Genomic DNA, 17631 nt, shown 5'->3' with positions numbered 1-17631 from the left:
AAGCTTATGCAAAATTCAAACTATCTGATTTTCACTGGGAATCAAGTGTAAAACAAGGCTTTACATTAAGCCATTTCTGAATTTCTGGGGGGAAAGAGAAGAGAAGGAGAAGAGAAAAGAGAAGCACTTTGAAAAAAAAAAAAATATTTTTCATTTCTTTTCAGAAAATTTTCCAAGGTGTCATAATCCCAGGACACCTTGACAAACTGTTGCAAAGATTTCTCCTCTGGTCCAAATCAGCATGTGATATTTTTCTTTTTTTATGAACGTTATCAGAGAGGAGATTCAAAAACCAGAGTGAGCATGGAAATACTCTTACAATGAGATCTAGGTGAAATAGCCATAATTCTTTCAAAAATGCAGTTGTGATCAAATTTACCTTATTTTTGGAGCTCACAAAGCATGGAATTGAATCAATTTTTCATAAAATATCTTTAAAAAAAAGAGTTCAAAATATTTTCCATTGTCTAGAGATTGACAAAAAGTTGTAAAACCAAATCTGTGCAAAAATTCCTACTTGTGAGTCTTGAAAATGCGGCAGAAATACGTAATGATACCGCTGATCCAGAGGCCACTCAGTCCAAAGGAATGGAAACAGGGCTGAGAGTTAGGTCTTTTGGCTCCTAGACTTTAACTGGATTACTCATGCGCTTAAGTGCTTTGCTGAATCAGAGCCTAAATAAGGATTGTGATGTCCATGGAACTACTAAAGCCCATCAGTGGAAGAAGAAGGATCAGAACAGTATTCAGACTCTCCCACCCCCATTCCCTGTGCACATTCCCCTTGGCAAAGGGGGCTTTTCCGGTGAGCAAGGCAGAAGCAGCAAGCAAGCTTTTTACCTGACATTTCCCAGATACATATGGAAACAGGTCCTAGTTAATTCATAATAATTCAAGTGACTAAAGAGTCCCTACACAACTCTTTCTAAGCAAACAACCTTGCTTTAAAAAAAAAAAAAAAAAAAAAAAAAAGTGCTGCATGTGTATGAACTCTAATTTAAGGTCCATAACTTCGTGACATTAAAACCAATTTTCTCAAGAGCACTAATACACACTTCCCATTGATGACTGCCCCATGTCTGCTCTGACCCACTTTTCTCCCCCAGAGCCTACCCTAGGGTCAACACCAGGGTATGTGCTGAACATAGCTGAATCCTGGACAGAGACATTTGGAAAAATTCAATGAAAAAGTTTTTACAAAAATGAAAGCAACATTTCTGGGGGAAAAGTTCCAAAATCTGGAGATTTGCTACAATTAAAATTAGCAATATCAGAAAATATAAGTAGTTAATAGACTAACAATTTACACTGGCTAATTTTAGCTTAATTAACTTCTAAGATGAATAGGGAGAATATTTCCTTGTATATTTATAGGCCTACGTCTGAGATGTCATCAGAAAGAGAAAGGAGGGATAGTTTGGAGTTTGTGGTGACTGGTAATTTAGCTAGAAGAACTCAAATATGAAAAAATTAGGGCAACATTTCAAAGGAGAATAGTTCTAAATCTCTTCTGCAAGTTGGCAAATATTCCTCTGAACAAATGACACCGAAGATTCAATTGTCCAATGAAGAGTAATTATACAAAATACAGAGACTGAATTCAAACACTTAAATGTAAAAAAAGAGGGATTTTAGTGATATTTAAGTGCAAATCTCAAAGCAACCACAACCCTGGAGGTCCTACATGCACTTCTGCAGTGAACAAGCAAAAAGCATTCCAAACTTCTTTTAAATAAATTATGCCCTGATGGTGAAAACAAGAAGTGTAATTCAGAATGACCGTCAACATGCCTATTTCACAAAACAGAATACATAGATTTTAAAAATGCCAACACTTAAGTTTAGCCTTTCACACTATGTATCATGTATGTTTGGACTGTATTTATGTATTTGGATTGTATTTCTGTGTTTGACAGTCTAAAATCATTGGGGCAGGAACTCTATTTGTACAGCACAAGCAACACTGTCAGGGCTAAATCAATAATAATTTTCTTGTTTGTATTACATTGGTGCACATTTTTTCTGGGCCAAGCTCACCTCTTCAAATTCCCATAACCTACATCAGTTCTGTCATTATTTTCAACAGGGCCCACTGCATGCATTTGGAATGCTGTACAAACTTTACAATACTGAAACAGAAGTGCTCTACTTTATTACTATAAACTACTCACCAATTCACTTCTAACAAAATTTATTATAGTAACACCTAGAAACTCCAACCAAGATCAGGGACCCATTGTCCTACATGCAGTCTCAACACATAGTAGAAGACTGTTCCTGATCCTAAAAGCTTACAGTCTAAAAAAGGGCACGAGCCTTCATTCTGTGTGTTCCCCAAATTCCTAGTTACTTTAATGGGAGTTTTCATTGTGCAACAGATTGAGGAACAAGAGCTAACTAATTTAGCTTCACAAGCACACATCTATGGAAATGTTCATCTGTGAAAATAACCCAAACACCAGGCATGACAGCACCTCCATTTAAGGCAGTCACCACCACTAAAGCCACAATCCAATAAACACTTATGCAAAGGCATGGAAGAATTAGATTTTTTGATGAAATGTCAGTAAATATTGATTGCACTGTACACACACACAAAAGTGATGAAAAAATATTTCAATAGTTGATCATCAAAATTTACAGATAGGGAAAGGAAGGAAAATGCTGTTTGCGAACTACAGTTTGATTTAAGGATACCTACTTTGCATGTGATGTTAACACTGTTTTTAACAGTGATTAAAGCTTTAACTTTTTTTCAACGTCTGTGGTCATTAAATAATTATTGTCTGACACGCCCCCAATATTTCCCATGCCTGTGAAAATGTAAATAGATAAAAATGGTAAAGGCTTAAAACATACATTGATGCTATCAATCAAAATTATTTAAAAATGAAAATTGAATTCTGCCAAGCTTATTTATGCATATGCTTAACTTTACTCAGATTAAGCACATGTGTAAGTATTTGTAGGATCAGGGCCTTAAGCATGGCTGAAAATTAGACAAATTATCTACTGCTAAAATCCTTCCATTCATTCGGAGTAATATTTGTCACAGCTTCAGGGTAACTGTATCCCCCAACCCCCTCTGGTTCACTCCAAGAGTGCCCAGAGAGGTCTCAGGTCTGCTGCCATCACCTGTCTCTATCTAGGTAAGCACCTTTGATCCACTCCCTTCTGACCACAGGTTTTAAGGCAGCACAGCTGACTCATGCACACTCTGATAGCTCCAGCAAGTCAGTCTGCCTAACAGTCAGCGCCTGTGCATTGATTTGTCTCCCAAGAGCTACAAACAGTGCATTGCCAGCAGTTCCCAGTTACTACACAACTATTTCTAAGCAACCACATTTATTCTTAAGGTAAAAGCATTCCAGACATAACATATAAAACAATAGAAATTCTTATATGCATGCTTAAAGCTTACCAGTGGTCTTATGGGGCATAGGCCAAAGTTTTGCGGGGCCCTAATAAGCCAAAGTCTTTCCGACCCTTCCACAAGGGCGGGGGCCACCCAAGGAAAGAAGGTCCTGTCCGTTTGCTAGATCAGAAAGGCGGCCCTGGATCTTTTAAATTTAGCCTTTTTATGCCCTTTCTTTGTTTGAGTCTCTGGAAAACCCAGCTTGAACCAGTATATGTAAACCACTCCAGGGGGTGATACCTCTCTAGAGTTGTTTAATCTGGTGACTCACTTTAATTACCCCCCACAAACACTGGTTTTAGATCCTGGAGGATCTGTAGTAACCCTCCCCCATGTAGCAGAACACAATCATATCTAAATTATTCATACATTTAATACAATGGCCTCTAAAGATACTTTATGGGATTACAAAATCTGTCACAATATTATTAACAGTGAATTGTCAATGTCAATTCTCTCCATCAGGTGATGGAAGCCTGCTGAACAACTAAACGTTTCTTCTGTATTTTAAAAACCGATGACTCTACAACATTAGACACCCACAATTATTGCATTCCAAACATATTCATTGCTATGTTATTTTTAATAGAATGTTTAAAACCAACTCATTTTAATAGCATGTTCTAACAGTAATTGTACTATTTCACTGTTTTTTAAAATCACATGCAATAACAGATCCTGAAGTTTATAGTTCACCTTCAGTCAGGGAGGCATATTTCCTTTCCCACATAGTTATTGAGAAACAGAAGCTGCATAGCTGGAGATTATTGATTAAACAAACGCCTACGGTGTTTTCTCAACACCAACTAAATGACTTCTCTCTCTACACGGTCTTCCCTCTCCATATCAAACTTTTAGTTCATTTTTCTTTTAAAGCTTTTTTTAAAAAGTGCATGAATGATTGTATAGAGTCTCTAAACATTTTAAATTTCAAAATTCAAAACTGAATGCTAATTCAAAACACTGCTGCCATAATCCCTTTTCTGTAAAATCACATACATTGTCAGTGCTACATAAATAAATAACTATGAGATATTGTACTAGTCTTTGCTACATTGACAAGCCACCCTTTTATTTTAGTAGTTTTTTTTTAAAGCTTAATGAACACTACAGTCCTTTTAATTATAGCCATTAGTTGCATTGCCAATCCTATTTTAATAAATCAGAACAATATATACTATCTCAATGGTGATATGAAGTGCACATTTTTACCATAAAGAAGCATGATCTGATTTCTTTGTGAACAAGCTCAAGCTAAGTATAATAGAAATCAAAAAAGTCCCAATAAGACCCACCATAGATACTTTATCCTGAAAATAAATCTCTCAGAAAGCTCTGAAAGCTAGTCTTTGATTCTCAGTTTCTGGTTCAAGGATGTTGATATCTCTGTACTTTTTCATTTTTTGTTTCATTGCCAACTAAATGTACTAAAATAGAAAAATCATCTGTATTATTTTAAAGTAACAACAATTTCTGTCTTTCATTTTCACTAATTCAAACTTAATGGTCAAACAGCTTCTTTACCCATCAAAATCAAAGCAACAGCACAGAAGGAGCACCCCTTCCACCCTGCTAGCTACAGGACCTGTACCCAACTAACTATGGCATATTTAGGGACCATTCCTGCATTCCTCACACAAGCAAAACACCCACTAAATAGCCTAAAAAAACTCCTTTAAAGAACATAAACAAGTACACCACCTCTTATTCATCTACTTCAACACACACGTGGTGCTAGCCTCACTAGACAAGAAGCAAAGAATAGATGATGGAAATGACTCAATGGGCTATTAAAAGTGATATGTATCACAAATTGTTGGTAGAACTGATTAAAATTACTTACCTAGAAAGTGAGGGAGTGTGGGGAACACAACAAAAAAAATCAGGTCAGGAAACAATCCAGAATCTCGACATGACCAACTAAAATCTAATTTGATGTTCAATTTACCTCATTGATCCATGTACTCTCCTCAGCATGAAATGCTCCTATTATTAGCAATGAAGCAAACAAAGATATCCAGCCTTTTCTCTATCCAGTGCATCAAAGCTTTCATCTATCATCTTGTGCCTCAACTACTGTAATCTCGTCCTCTCTGACATTGAGTATTCCAACCTTGCTCCACAAAAGTCCACAAAAAAAAATAAATTCATAAAATAAAAAAACCTAAAAACATTTGGACCATCTCAAATTCAAAACACTTCTGCCAAAATCATCATCCTAGCCTACCACTTTGATCACATTAACTTCCTCTCCTCAGATCAACTTTAACTATTTCCATTGGCTCTCCCTTCCCCAAACTTTTGGACCTTACCTTCAAGGTCCTTCACAGCTAAGCTCCTCCCTACTTAGCCAATCTTCTATCTCACTGTATCTCACACACCCTTCACTCTACAAATGATGTCAGCATCTATCACTCACTTGTTCACTTCTACCACAGGTACCTTCATGCCTCTTTCCTTGCTGCCCCTTATGCCTGGAATGCCCTCCCCAAAATGATTCACATACCCAGTATCCTGTCCTTCAAACCCCTTCCAATGACCCACCTTTACCATGACACCCATTGTAAACTATCTAATGATAATGATTAAATATGTGGCCTGTTTAGTGATTCACTTTTATCCTTTGTACACCCATCTTACTTGTATTCAAAAAAATATGAAACCTACCTATCGTACATAATATAAGGCTTGATTTCTTTTAAAATCAGTTTAGTTAGATTGGTATCCACACAAGGATTTGTACTCTTAAACTACTTTTAAATTGACTCATCGATTTACCTTAAGTCAATTCCTTACCAACTTAAGCTCAATTGATATACACCATTTTAAAATGGTGTTAGAAAAACTGGTATAAGTCACTTTTAAAACACATCTTATTTTAAACCAATCCACGTCTGTATGTAGACAACATCTGAAATATGATACCTAGGGTTCCTGCTATTTCACCCTCTTCTTTGTCCCTCTACTCTCATGTTGTTTCTATACACCTCTGTCCACGTTTAGACTGTAAGCTCTCTCAAAGATGGAATGTCTTTGATGTTTGCATTACACCTAGCAAAATAGGGCCCCAGTTCTGTTTGGGGCCTCTAGCAGATACTGCAAACGAAAAAACAAACAAGAACCCTGCTGTAGAAACATGAGAAACGTTATTCCCTCTGGGTTAGCTATAATCCATCCTTTTTTCAACTTCTCTTTCTGTTCCTTGCTTCTACTAGTATGGATGCCACCCTAGTCTATATTTGACTGGGAAGGAGATTGAGAGAGATAAGAAAGCACCTACATTTCTATTTTCATTAGATAATATTGCAGTCAAGCTGAAGACCCAATGTTAAGAATCTGTGGCATGGCGCTAGCTTGCTCTGCTGAAGAATGTAAGTTGTCACATCTGTAGCGGACATGATATTCAGGAAGTTCTATTTTTAAACTGTAGGCAGAAGTAGTGTTTTATTTTGTTCTGCCAAAAAAGCGATTAAATATATTTCTGTAGAGACCCATTCAGACCTTTATAAACATGCTCCCCCACAGACTCCCACCACAATATCAGAAGCCCCATGAATCAAACATTATATTTAATAGTTTATGAAGGACTGAGGAAATGTAGTGGTCTTATTAACGGAGTTTTATCTACTACAGACAAATTCCAACACTTCTCCTCTTTTTGCCCGGAAGGCATTTGTTCTTGTGTTTGTATATTGTTGTTATTAAACTTCGTTCACTACACAAACTAATTTTTTGCCTCTAACACAAACTATATTGATATTGATGGAATCTAAATCTAAACTGACGGTTGCTCAAGACGACAGAAACCTAAATCCACATCTTGTACTCAGGATTGAACTCTCAGGTCACTCATTCTTAAATCAGCTAATTATAGAACCTGAAAAATAGAGTAAAAATGTTCTTTTATATGACATATGCATTCTAGCTACCGTCTTTAAAAAAGCTAATATTTACTTTCCTGTTCAGTAATACCTAAACATGCATGTTATTTTTCTAAGTGCTTCTGGAGTTCACTGCACTTTACATGCAAATAAGAGTCCCTGCCCCTTGAAGCTCACAGTTTTAACAGCGTCTGGAGTTCCATCTTCTTAAGACATGGTTTAACATTTCACTGTGTGTGCCTTACCTTAAAACTCTTACATGCATTTACGATGCAAGACAGCATCCTCATTTTATCCAAGATTAAATTGCATTACCTTCCATTCATCAGTACAAGGCAGTGATATGTCTCAAATTCTCAAGAACAGATATTTTCCAAAAATTCCTTACATTCAAAACTTAGCTGCTCAGGGCAAGATACTGGAAGCTGTGAATTGCCCACAAGTCCAATTCAAGGGTGCTCGTCACCTCCCCACAGACAGCCAGCCAGGACCTTCCAAGATCAAATGCTTATCATACATTCTTATATTCTCCTGTATCATTGCCATAACACACCAAAGCTCTGAACTCTACTAACATTTTTTTCTGACAAATATAATTTGAGCAGATCATCTGTAAGTGTAAAACTGTATGGGTTTAGAGGGTGCCCAAAATAAAAACTAGTTTCTATGAACTTTGACAAAACATTTAGCAGCCTAACATCTTTCTTCTTGTTAAAGTTTCACGGAACTCTAGTTTTTCTTCTTCAATTACTGAAAAAATTGGCTAACCTGACCAAAGTTTTGTGTCACTCAATCTAATGTTCTTTTTAATACACAAATCTATCACTTGTACTGTACTGTAGGGAACAATCTTTCACTTTTGGAGAGAAACGGTCTGCATGATCTGGAGAGCAGCTTCCATCTCTACCTTCTACAATACAACTCAACACATTTTAGGCCTATACTATTCAGAATCTTCTACCACAGGAGGTACAGAATCAGTGTTCAACAAGGCTGGATAAACCATAGGATATCAAAGCCATTAATTAGGATAACTGTGGATATGGGATTATCACAGATAACTGCTTTTCCCCAAAACAGGCATATAATTTTGGCAAAAATAATACCCTCTCCACCTCATTTGTTTCTAGATTTGTAACTAGATTTGTTAACGAATAAGAGTAACAAAGAAGCTACAATTTTTAAGTAAACCAAGTTTAAAAATACACCCAAACACTGACTAGCCCGACATCTCTGGCCCCAATTCTTCAAATGCTTTAGTCACTCACAAATATCAAGTTAAGCATGTGTGTGTTTGGAGAATCAGGGCCCAGGCCAATGTTAGATTGAAAAATACCTGTACTTATACATCTCCAGCAATAAAAAGGGAATAGATTCATATATTTCAAAAACTAGATGGGACAGTTGTGATCATCTAGTCTGACCAGCTGCATAACACAGGCCACAGAAATTCAACCAATAATTCCTGCATTCAGAACAAACTCTGTGTGTGTGTGTGTGAGTGGGGGGGGGGGTGGGGGGGGTGCAAAACAACTTGACCCAAACTGTGGCACACCTGGGCATGGAGGACCAGCTATAGGATGTTCCAAGTGGATCCCAGGGTTGTTTTAGAGAGCCCAACCCTCACAGGCGAGCAGAGATTGTCCCTGCATCTCTGGTAGGAGGGAGCTCCCACCACACCTAATGCAACCCAGGTAAGCGAGGCAGGAGAAGGGCATAGAACAGAGAATCCACGTGGGGAAATTCCCTCCATATACCTCCTCCTCCCCCCCCCCCCGGACCCCCTGCTCTCTCTGCAGAAGAAGGGCCATGGATGTGTGATTGAGGTGGGGGCACTGCCAGGTCATTCGAAGCTGGGGTATCACCAGGTGATTTGAGAGAAGTACAGTGGTGGGGGATGGCCTATGCAAGATGCAGCTGGGGGAGTATGAGGATGGAGTCTGGTAATTTTCAGGGGCAGGGGAATGTAGAGGGGTACTGCCAGGTGATTTGGGGGCAGAATGAGGCACGGGAGCACTGCTGGGAGACAGAAAATAATCACAACACAGACTGATATTTATATTTCAATCTTAAAAAAATCCAAGAGTTTACGTGGCCCCTGGACTCCAGCTGAAATCTGAAATGGCACCCCCCACTGTCACAACTTGGGGGGGGCTTCAAATTAAAAAAAAAAATCCTAAAGTGGATTAAAAAAAGTTGAGAAACCCTGAACTATAGCATATCTTATAGAAAGACATCCAATCTTGATTTAAACACTTCAAGACCTGCCACTTGATCAATTATTCCAATTGTTAATTTTCCTTGCTGCTACAAATATGTATCTTATTTCCACTTTTAACTATTTCTAGCTTCCGCTTCCATAATTTCTTGTTATGACTTTGCTAGTTTAAAGAGCCCTGAAGTTTCAAGTAACTTCTCCTTATGTAGGTCACTGTCTGTAACTCAGTCACCTCTTAACTTTCCTTTCAATAAACTATATGTATTGAACTGTCTGTCTATCATTGGAACGCATATTTTTCCAAATCTCAAATCCTTCCTTTCGGCCTTTTTGAGCCCTCTCCAATTTTTCAACATCCTTTTTAAAAAACAGGCACAATATTCCAGTTGTAGTCTCTCTAATGCCATATATGAAGAAATATTACCTCTCTGTTCTTAATCAATATCCCCATTTATACACTCAAGGATTACGTTAAACCTTTTGCCAGAGCATCTCACTGGGAAATCTTGTTCAATTTGATTATCTTTTATGTCCCCAAATGGCTGTTCAGAGTTAGTACTTTCCAGGATACAGTTCCCCAGCCTGTAGGTACGGCCTACATTCTTTGTACCTCTACCCTGCACTGTATTTTAGCATATTGTTTGACTGCATCAAGCTTAACAACTGATTCAGAGTGCTCTGGATCAATGACCTTTCATCATCATTTACCATTCCACCAATCTACAAACTTTATCTGTAATTATTTTATGTTTTCTTCCACATCACTGACAAAAACTTATTAAACAGCTCTACACCACGAACCAACCCGTTTAGTTGGGGACTATAACTACAACAAAAAGGAAATGGTGAGAAAAGTCTGAAAATAACTTGGAATTTTATTAAGGGATATTCAAAAGACAAACTTAAAGCAGGGCCTGGTCTTGTGTACAGTGAACTCAGATCATCAAGCTGGAAAATAAATCTCTTTGAGGAAGATGAAAAGGTTCTGGATAATTCAACCTAGTTATTGACTGTTATAAAATGTTTGGCCCTTTCAGTACTGTAACAAAGTGTGACTTTTCTATAGACAATTTCTTAGTTCTTTTTTCTATGAGACTTGATTAGATTGACATTTCCTAACCCTGTGTAAGAAAAGGTGACTTGAGTGTACAGAGAACAATTTCTCCTGTTGGGTGACTGAATTGCTTCTCTCCCTTAAATTTGCAACTACCTAAATCAAAGGGTAAAAGAAATCTCTTATGACTTAAGCTGAACAGAAATCCAATGGCTGTCCTTGCACCCTCTTCCACAGGACAGATCCACCTACTGTACTTGGAAACTGACATGAATATATGGGCCAAGTTCTTCTGTCATATGGATACAAATCCCATTGAAGTCAATGGGAGCAACATCTGTTTAATTGTGAGCAAAATTTAGCCTATGGCCTGGTTGTTAAGTTCCATCTAACTTGTACATTAAAATATTTGTTAGGCCCCAAAGCTTCAAAGACTCATGTCCAAGCTTACCTTTGATTTTGAGGAAGTTATTCAGAGTGCATAACGTTCAGCACGTATGATTTAAAGCCCTGATCCTGAAAGAGTTACACAAGACATTTGTGGCAGAGACTGTCATTTTCTATACATTTGCACATCATCTAGCAAAATGAGGCCCTGACCTGGTTCAATGGACCCTACTCTTTTCCTTCCCCCAGCCTCCATTCCCAGTTTACGTGCTACACCCCCTCTTTCTCCAAACTATTCCCCCTTCAAGTCTGGCTTTTGTCCCTCTGCATTCAAATCAAGTAGCTTCCTCCTCCATGCTGCCTGAATGGGTGCCAACTAAGAGCACAGGGAAGACAAACCTCCAGCTCTCAAGTTTAGGTGTCCATACCCAACACAGCCCGCAGCAGCCCAGAACTGCAATTGCAGAGCAAGTCCTGCTCAGCTCCAAGCTGCAGCATACTCAGTGCAGATGGAATCTTCAGTGAATTTAGCTGCTAAAAATCAAAATCTCTACTGAGCATGTGTGAACTGCAATTTTTCAAAGGCTTTTTCAAATTTGGGCAGTTTTAACAGGGAAAGAAAAAGGCACATACCTGACCCAAAGGCCACCCCCTAGCCAAATTTCAAGTCCCTGCTACAAAGCATGTGGTTGCCAGATCTTCTCAGAAAAAAGGTCACCAGAAACTTTCACGTTATCATAGCACCTAAGCACCCTGGCTATTGATCAGAACCCCATTAAAAAGTTTACCATCTATGGCCTCATATACACTACAAAGATATGCCAGAATAGCTATGCTGGCTAGGAGTGTGACACAAAAACCCATATCCCCTGAAGACAGTTATGCTAACAAAACCACCAGCGCAGATGTAACTATGCCGACAGAAGAGTTCTTCTGTCAGCTTAAGTAATGTTGTTCAGGTAGATGGTGTTACTATGCCAGCAGAAGGACTTCTGTCAGGATATGCTGTATCTACATTAGGGGGTTATGTTGATATAGGCCATGTCTATGCTACAGAGCCTAAGTATAATGGATACAGATGGAAACAAACAGACAGATGGGGAAGTACAGACTTGTTGACCTTTTAACAATTAAGTTTTGAGATCTAGCAATTTACAATCCATTTAATATATAGCACATTGATTTTGTAGTGTACAGAAGTCTATATACATCAACACAATTATCTTTGTCAACCAAGCCAGTGATCTATCTCAAAGATAAAGTTCTCACTAAAACTGTTTGGCCAACTGTTATGGGGTGTACTCCCCACACGAGCCATGAAAAAGTTGATTTAGGCCAGGTGGGTCCCATCAGCCAATTAAGCTGAAAATAGGGGAGAATTAGGCTGTGTGAAGGACCTAATTTCAAGGAAGCTCACCTGTGAGGGAACAGGGAGGGCTTCTGTAAAGCCAGGTGGCAACACGGTGGAAAACAACATGGAGGAAGCCCCTCTCTCTCTCTCTCTCTCTCTCTCTGAGGTAAGAGAGCAGAAAGGGGAAACATGGATCCATGAGGCAGAGTTTATCTCATAAGCTTAAGAAAAAGGGGTCAGACTAGGAAGGCTGATTAAAAATAAACTTAAAGAAGCATGGTGGGCTGTAGTCCAGGGAAAAGAGCAGTAAGGTTGGTGAAGTCCTAGACCAAACTGCTTGCTATAGAGCCCTGAACTGCAACTCAGAGTAGAAGGCAGGCCTGGTTTCTCCTACCATCCACTGCAGAATGGTATCGTTAGGGGCAGTAAATAGGAAGATTGCAGGAGTGACTTAGTCAGGGCAACGAGTATGAAGACTGCCTGATGCTGCTGATGCAGAAGGACTCTGAAAGACTCTCCTGGAAGAGGAAATTAGTGAGATCTGTCTGGAAGGCTAAGTCACAAAACAGATGTACTGTGACACTGTGATCAGGACAAGACCTGCATGGTGGAAAACCAGAAAGGGGGTGTTAAAGGGGGTACCAAACTGGGCAGCGCTACTCCCCAGAATCACCAGGAGGTGCCAACCAGCCATGAGTAGGACACCCTGTGACACTGACCTTACATACTTCATCTCTAGTATTTCTTCTTCTTTTCCTTCCTAGCCTTACTCCGTTTTCTTTTCTATAATAGATCTCAATATATTCTTTCCTGAGTCATATTCAGTTTCCATTTCATCTCCCCTCATCTCTTTTTCCATTGTTCCCCTCCTCCCTTCCTCACCTTATCCCCCTAAAATGTCTGTATACATACTGCTTTCCCAACTTATTCCATCAACCTTTCCCTCTCTCTCTTCTGCCCACCCTCACATAGGGATCGATTTGTTACCTGAACCATTGTGAGTAGGTTTAATTTTGTACTCAAACAAAAGAATTGAGACACACACACACACCCCCAAGGCACTGCCCAAAAGAAGAACCAATTTCCCAAGATGCTGGGAATGGGGAGCATGCTGGAATACTTAATAGAGTGCTATCCCTGATGAGTGCTTGGGGATGGGGCACCATCTTTCCTATCAGTCTCTAGTTAGTAGATGTCTGACAATTTGAGGGGCCTCGGGGCCAAGGTTCAAATTTTCCCTAATGCCTTCTGGTTGGCTAGATAGTAAAAACATGCTGTGTATTTCTCCTCCACCTCATCCTCATCCATCCCAAGATCTTTTGGCTGTTTCAGGAATGGGGTGTGTGGAGTGATTTCTGCTACTTTATTCCGTTCCCTCGGTGATGGGGGGGAAGGGTGCTGCTACTACCCTATCCCACTCTCAATGTGATGTTAAATCCTTTCCCCCCTCCAAAATGCACAGCTAAAGTACGTATGCCTCCTAGCTGCTTAGGACTTTCCCATGCATGGCAATTGAGTTGACCTGATTTTTAATTTGTTCCCCTGCTGCCCAGAAGACTTTGAATAGCAGCAATGAAAACTGACAAGACCAGTCAGTTTTCACTCTATAGCATTTCCAAAGGAAAGTCTAATCAACAGCATAGTCTGAAGATGTCTGTCTGTAAGATAACACAGCAGCAATTTATCCTTAGTTTGCATTTGAACAGTTATCTTTGCTACCACAGGGCTAGAATGAAGGCTTAAATTCTGCAGAATTTGATGGCACTGGCCTGGCATAAGTCATCTTTTGTATCTGCATCAAGTTAAACGTTTCTATTTCCACTGAACAAATTCTACCACACACCTGTGCATTTTTGGTGAGCTAAGGGAAGATTAAGCATTAATCTAATTTTTTTTTGATAAAGCTATACATAAATCAGACAACATTCCAAAATATTGATTTTAAAGAATTAAAGCATATGATGATTTTAAGCATACTGAGGTAAATTCAGTAATTAATTCAATGGTGTTATGCTAAGACTTGTTTAATCCATTCCTCTGCACTTGATGTATTTGCTCTATATACTCCAAAGAGCCATGTTGAAAGACTTTCTTCCATTACATTTCAGGAGAAGGCAAAGAGAGAGACTGACTACTTACTTGCCTCCAGACACTCCTAACATGGCATATTCAAAACCAAAAATTGGTCCATTAAACAATACTACCTCCCCCACCTTGTCTCTCTAATATCCGGAGACTGAGATGACTGTAACACCACTGCATATTCAAAATAAGTCGTCAACAGCATTACAGTATACAATCAATGTAGAAAATTATAATATGCCAGCTGAATACACCAGAAAACTGCAATACATTAACACAAAGCATGCACATACACACAGTCAAATAGACTATGGAAAAAGCTAAAATTGTTTTCAAAGAAAGCAGTTAACTGTATAAACAGCATAAATATTTACCTACAAAAACAGTCTTGCACAATGGTACATTAAAACAGGAATTGAACAAATTATTATTACTGTCTTTAACCCAGACTCCATTTAAATGTTTCTGTGGCCTGCTTAACATTCCATGCATATTTCTGGCAAGGTAGCTCTGGCTGAAGTTCAAACTGTCCTTGTCCAACTTTCACTTACTATAAAAAATTGTTTAATATAGAAAAGTATACAGCAAACTGTTTCTTATTTTACAGACACCTAAAATACCGACTTGTGTTCAGTGACTCCACAGGGAAATTTTTAGAGCACCTCTTTAAAGTGAGATTGTGTTTACCAGACCACACCATCTATAAATGTTGCTGACTTCTACAATCTTTAAACTGTAATAAATTCTTTCAGGTGATGCAAGTCTATTTAAAAACTTATTTTAAAAAATTGATATTTTCTCATTCATTAGAATGAGTTCATTTAACTTTATTAGGTCATCAAGTCCAAAAGATCTGAAATCATGTTGTAACAATGTAGTCCAAAGTAATTTGTAGTAGCCTACATATTCCTCAACTTGATTAGAAAAAACACTAATTTACCAGATTTCTCCCTAAATGTTATCTTCTGATAAGGTAATCTACCATATTATTTCATTATGTCTCAAGCTGCTGTTTCCAATTTGTTCAGACTGGTTAATAAATCAGCATGGTGTGCTATGAGGTTACAGTGGATTCTGTACTAGCACTTGAAAAATAAAAACACCTTCCAGGCTTCTAGCTGTACACCCCTCACTAAACAAGGTATTGACTATTCACAGACAGTGCATCTGTTTATTTGTCTCTTAAAATAAGCTTATACCACTCAAATAATAATATTTACAAATTGGAAGCAAAAAGATTGTCATCTTTAATATTAAACAGAAATAACTAGAGACCTGATCCTGCAAACATGCCTAATTTAAAGGAGCTGGCCCACTGCAGAAGTCAGGGCGATTATTCATGTGAGTAAAGTTAAGCATGTACACAAATGTTCACAGAGTCTAAGGACTGTATTAGAATCAAGCTGTGTAGCTCAATCAGTCTATCCACTGTAAGAGAGACTTTGTGCTGCAATTCTTTTTTATACACAGCTACATCTAAAATAGTGCAATTGGGAGGAGTGGAATTGTCTGGGGTTTCTAAAGCAGAGAAGTATGAATATTCCACACAAGACCCTTTTAAACATACTTAAATCAGAGGAGGCCTGAATATTTTTCTGTTCTTCTCAAAACGAAATGGTAGATCAAAGCTCGAGAAGACATGTATCAGATAGTAGTAGCCCCCTGATCAACAAGTGACAACTCTGTATTTCTAAACTACACCCATAAGGCACCAAATATCATCTCCTCTGTCACACTTCAGAATAAAGTGATATTTCACCTAATTACCAATACTTAAAATTGCTTCTGTTGAAATACAAACAACGTTTGCAGGAGTTTCGGTCCGGGCAAGAAGAGTGTCTTTGGCTTTACTTTGGGAATGCAGTTAAAAGTTACTCGGGCAACCCCCTGACTTACAAAAATCCAATAAACCCTTTAAAGACGTTGCGGTTCTGGATTTTCGTGGCTGGTAAACTTACACCGCGGAACAGACAAGCCACCCTGGCAAGATAAATAAAAGCGAGTGTCGCAGCGCGGCCACTCTTTCAGGTGGCTTCAGCTCCTTTTTGCAAGCTGGGGGGGGGGGGGGGGGGCGCCTGCAACAGTGTTGCAGTTGGAATGTCTTCTATGTCCGTGAGGGGAAATCTAGCTCCACCAGAGCGGGCAGCCTTGCAAAGGCGTGACGGCCCCAGCCGGCAGCAGCAGCAGCGCGCGCACGCACGCACGCCTCCCGACCCAGGGCTGGGAGTGGGAGCGCGGAGAGGGAACTCGGGCAGGATTTCGTCTCTGGAACACGGGCCCCGCTCCCCCGCTCGTGACCAAAAGCACGTCCCCGCCGCTGAGACGGAGGAGGGGAGACCCTGGTAGAGGCCGGGCCGCTGCTGCTCGCCCCGCAAAGGAGGGAGCACAACTGGGGGAGGGAGACACCCCCCCACACACGCACACACATGCACCTCCCGCAGCCCCCACACGGGACTGAGGGCAGGGGGCCGTCAGCCAGATGGAAGCGGGGGGCTCGCCAGGCTCTCCACCCCACGTGCCCCAGCCAGGAGCCTTCCCCCCCACCCCCCCGGCCGCTCCGGGGCGGAGCGCTGCCCAGGGCAGCCCCGGCGTGGCGCCAGCCCGGCGGCCCCGTACCTGTCCCGGGGGTCGATCCACGACGTCTGCCGGGTGTTGTGGTCGATGTAGAAGACGCGCCCGTCGAAGTCTCTCGCCTCCTCCCAGCCCGCGGGCAGCGGCAGCTCCGAGCTCTCCCGGCCCCGCTGGCCGCCCCCCGCCGCCGCCGGCTGCCCGGCTCCCTGCGCCGCCGCCGGCTGCTGCTGCTGCTGGGGCCGCCGCCTCCGGCCGCCGCTCAGCCACGGCATGGCCCCGCCGCTCCCCGGCCCCGGCCGCCGCCAGCCGGTCGCAGCCCGCTCCCCGTCCGGGCCCGCTGCCGGGCCCCGGCCGCCCGCCGCCGTCGCCGCCTCCAGCGCTACCAAGCGGCCCCGCGGGGAGCGGGACTCGGGCGGCTCCGGCAGCGCCGCGCCGGGCTCATCCTCCCCCGCTCCGAGCCGGGACCAGCCCCGCCGCTAACCCCGCCCGGGAGCGGCCCCGAGAGCCCGCGTCTCCCAGCGCCCGCCCCGCTCACAGCCCCGCCGGCTCCCCCCGCTCCAGCCCGGCGCCTGCCCCGGCCATCTTCCCTCCCTTGCTCCGCCAGGGCCAGCCCAGCCCCGCCCGGCTATTCCCACGCTGGGGCGGGGAGCGACGCTTCCCCACTGCCCCAGC

At 41.2% G+C, this 17631-nt stretch overlaps 1 protein-coding gene across 2 annotated transcripts in view; it reads right to left on the bottom strand.

The window, feature by feature from the left end:
- Positions 1 to 17398, bottom strand: part of WWC3 (WWC family member 3) — a 146657-nt gene extending 129259 nt beyond the window's left edge. For both annotated transcript variants that reach the window (XM_067553011.1, XM_067553012.1), the window contains exon 1: positions 17005 to 17398. In XM_067553011.1, the coding sequence (XP_067409112.1) occupies positions 17005 to 17231 (227 nt within the window). In that variant the 5' untranslated portion in view covers positions 17232 to 17398. The remainder of the gene's footprint in view (positions 1 to 17004) is intronic.
- Positions 17399 to 17631: the final 233 nt, after the last annotated feature.

Source organism: Emydura macquarii, unplaced genomic scaffold (assembly GCF_026122565.2).
Source record: "Emydura macquarii macquarii isolate MOO-44397 ecotype Brisbane River unplaced genomic scaffold, CSIRO-AGI_Emac_v2 contig_1424, whole genome shotgun sequence".
Taxonomy (NCBI): domain Eukaryota; kingdom Metazoa; phylum Chordata; order Testudines; family Chelidae; genus Emydura; species Emydura macquarii.
The sequence above is the reverse complement of the archived record's forward strand: the minus strand, read 5'-3'. Positions and strand labels throughout refer to the sequence as shown.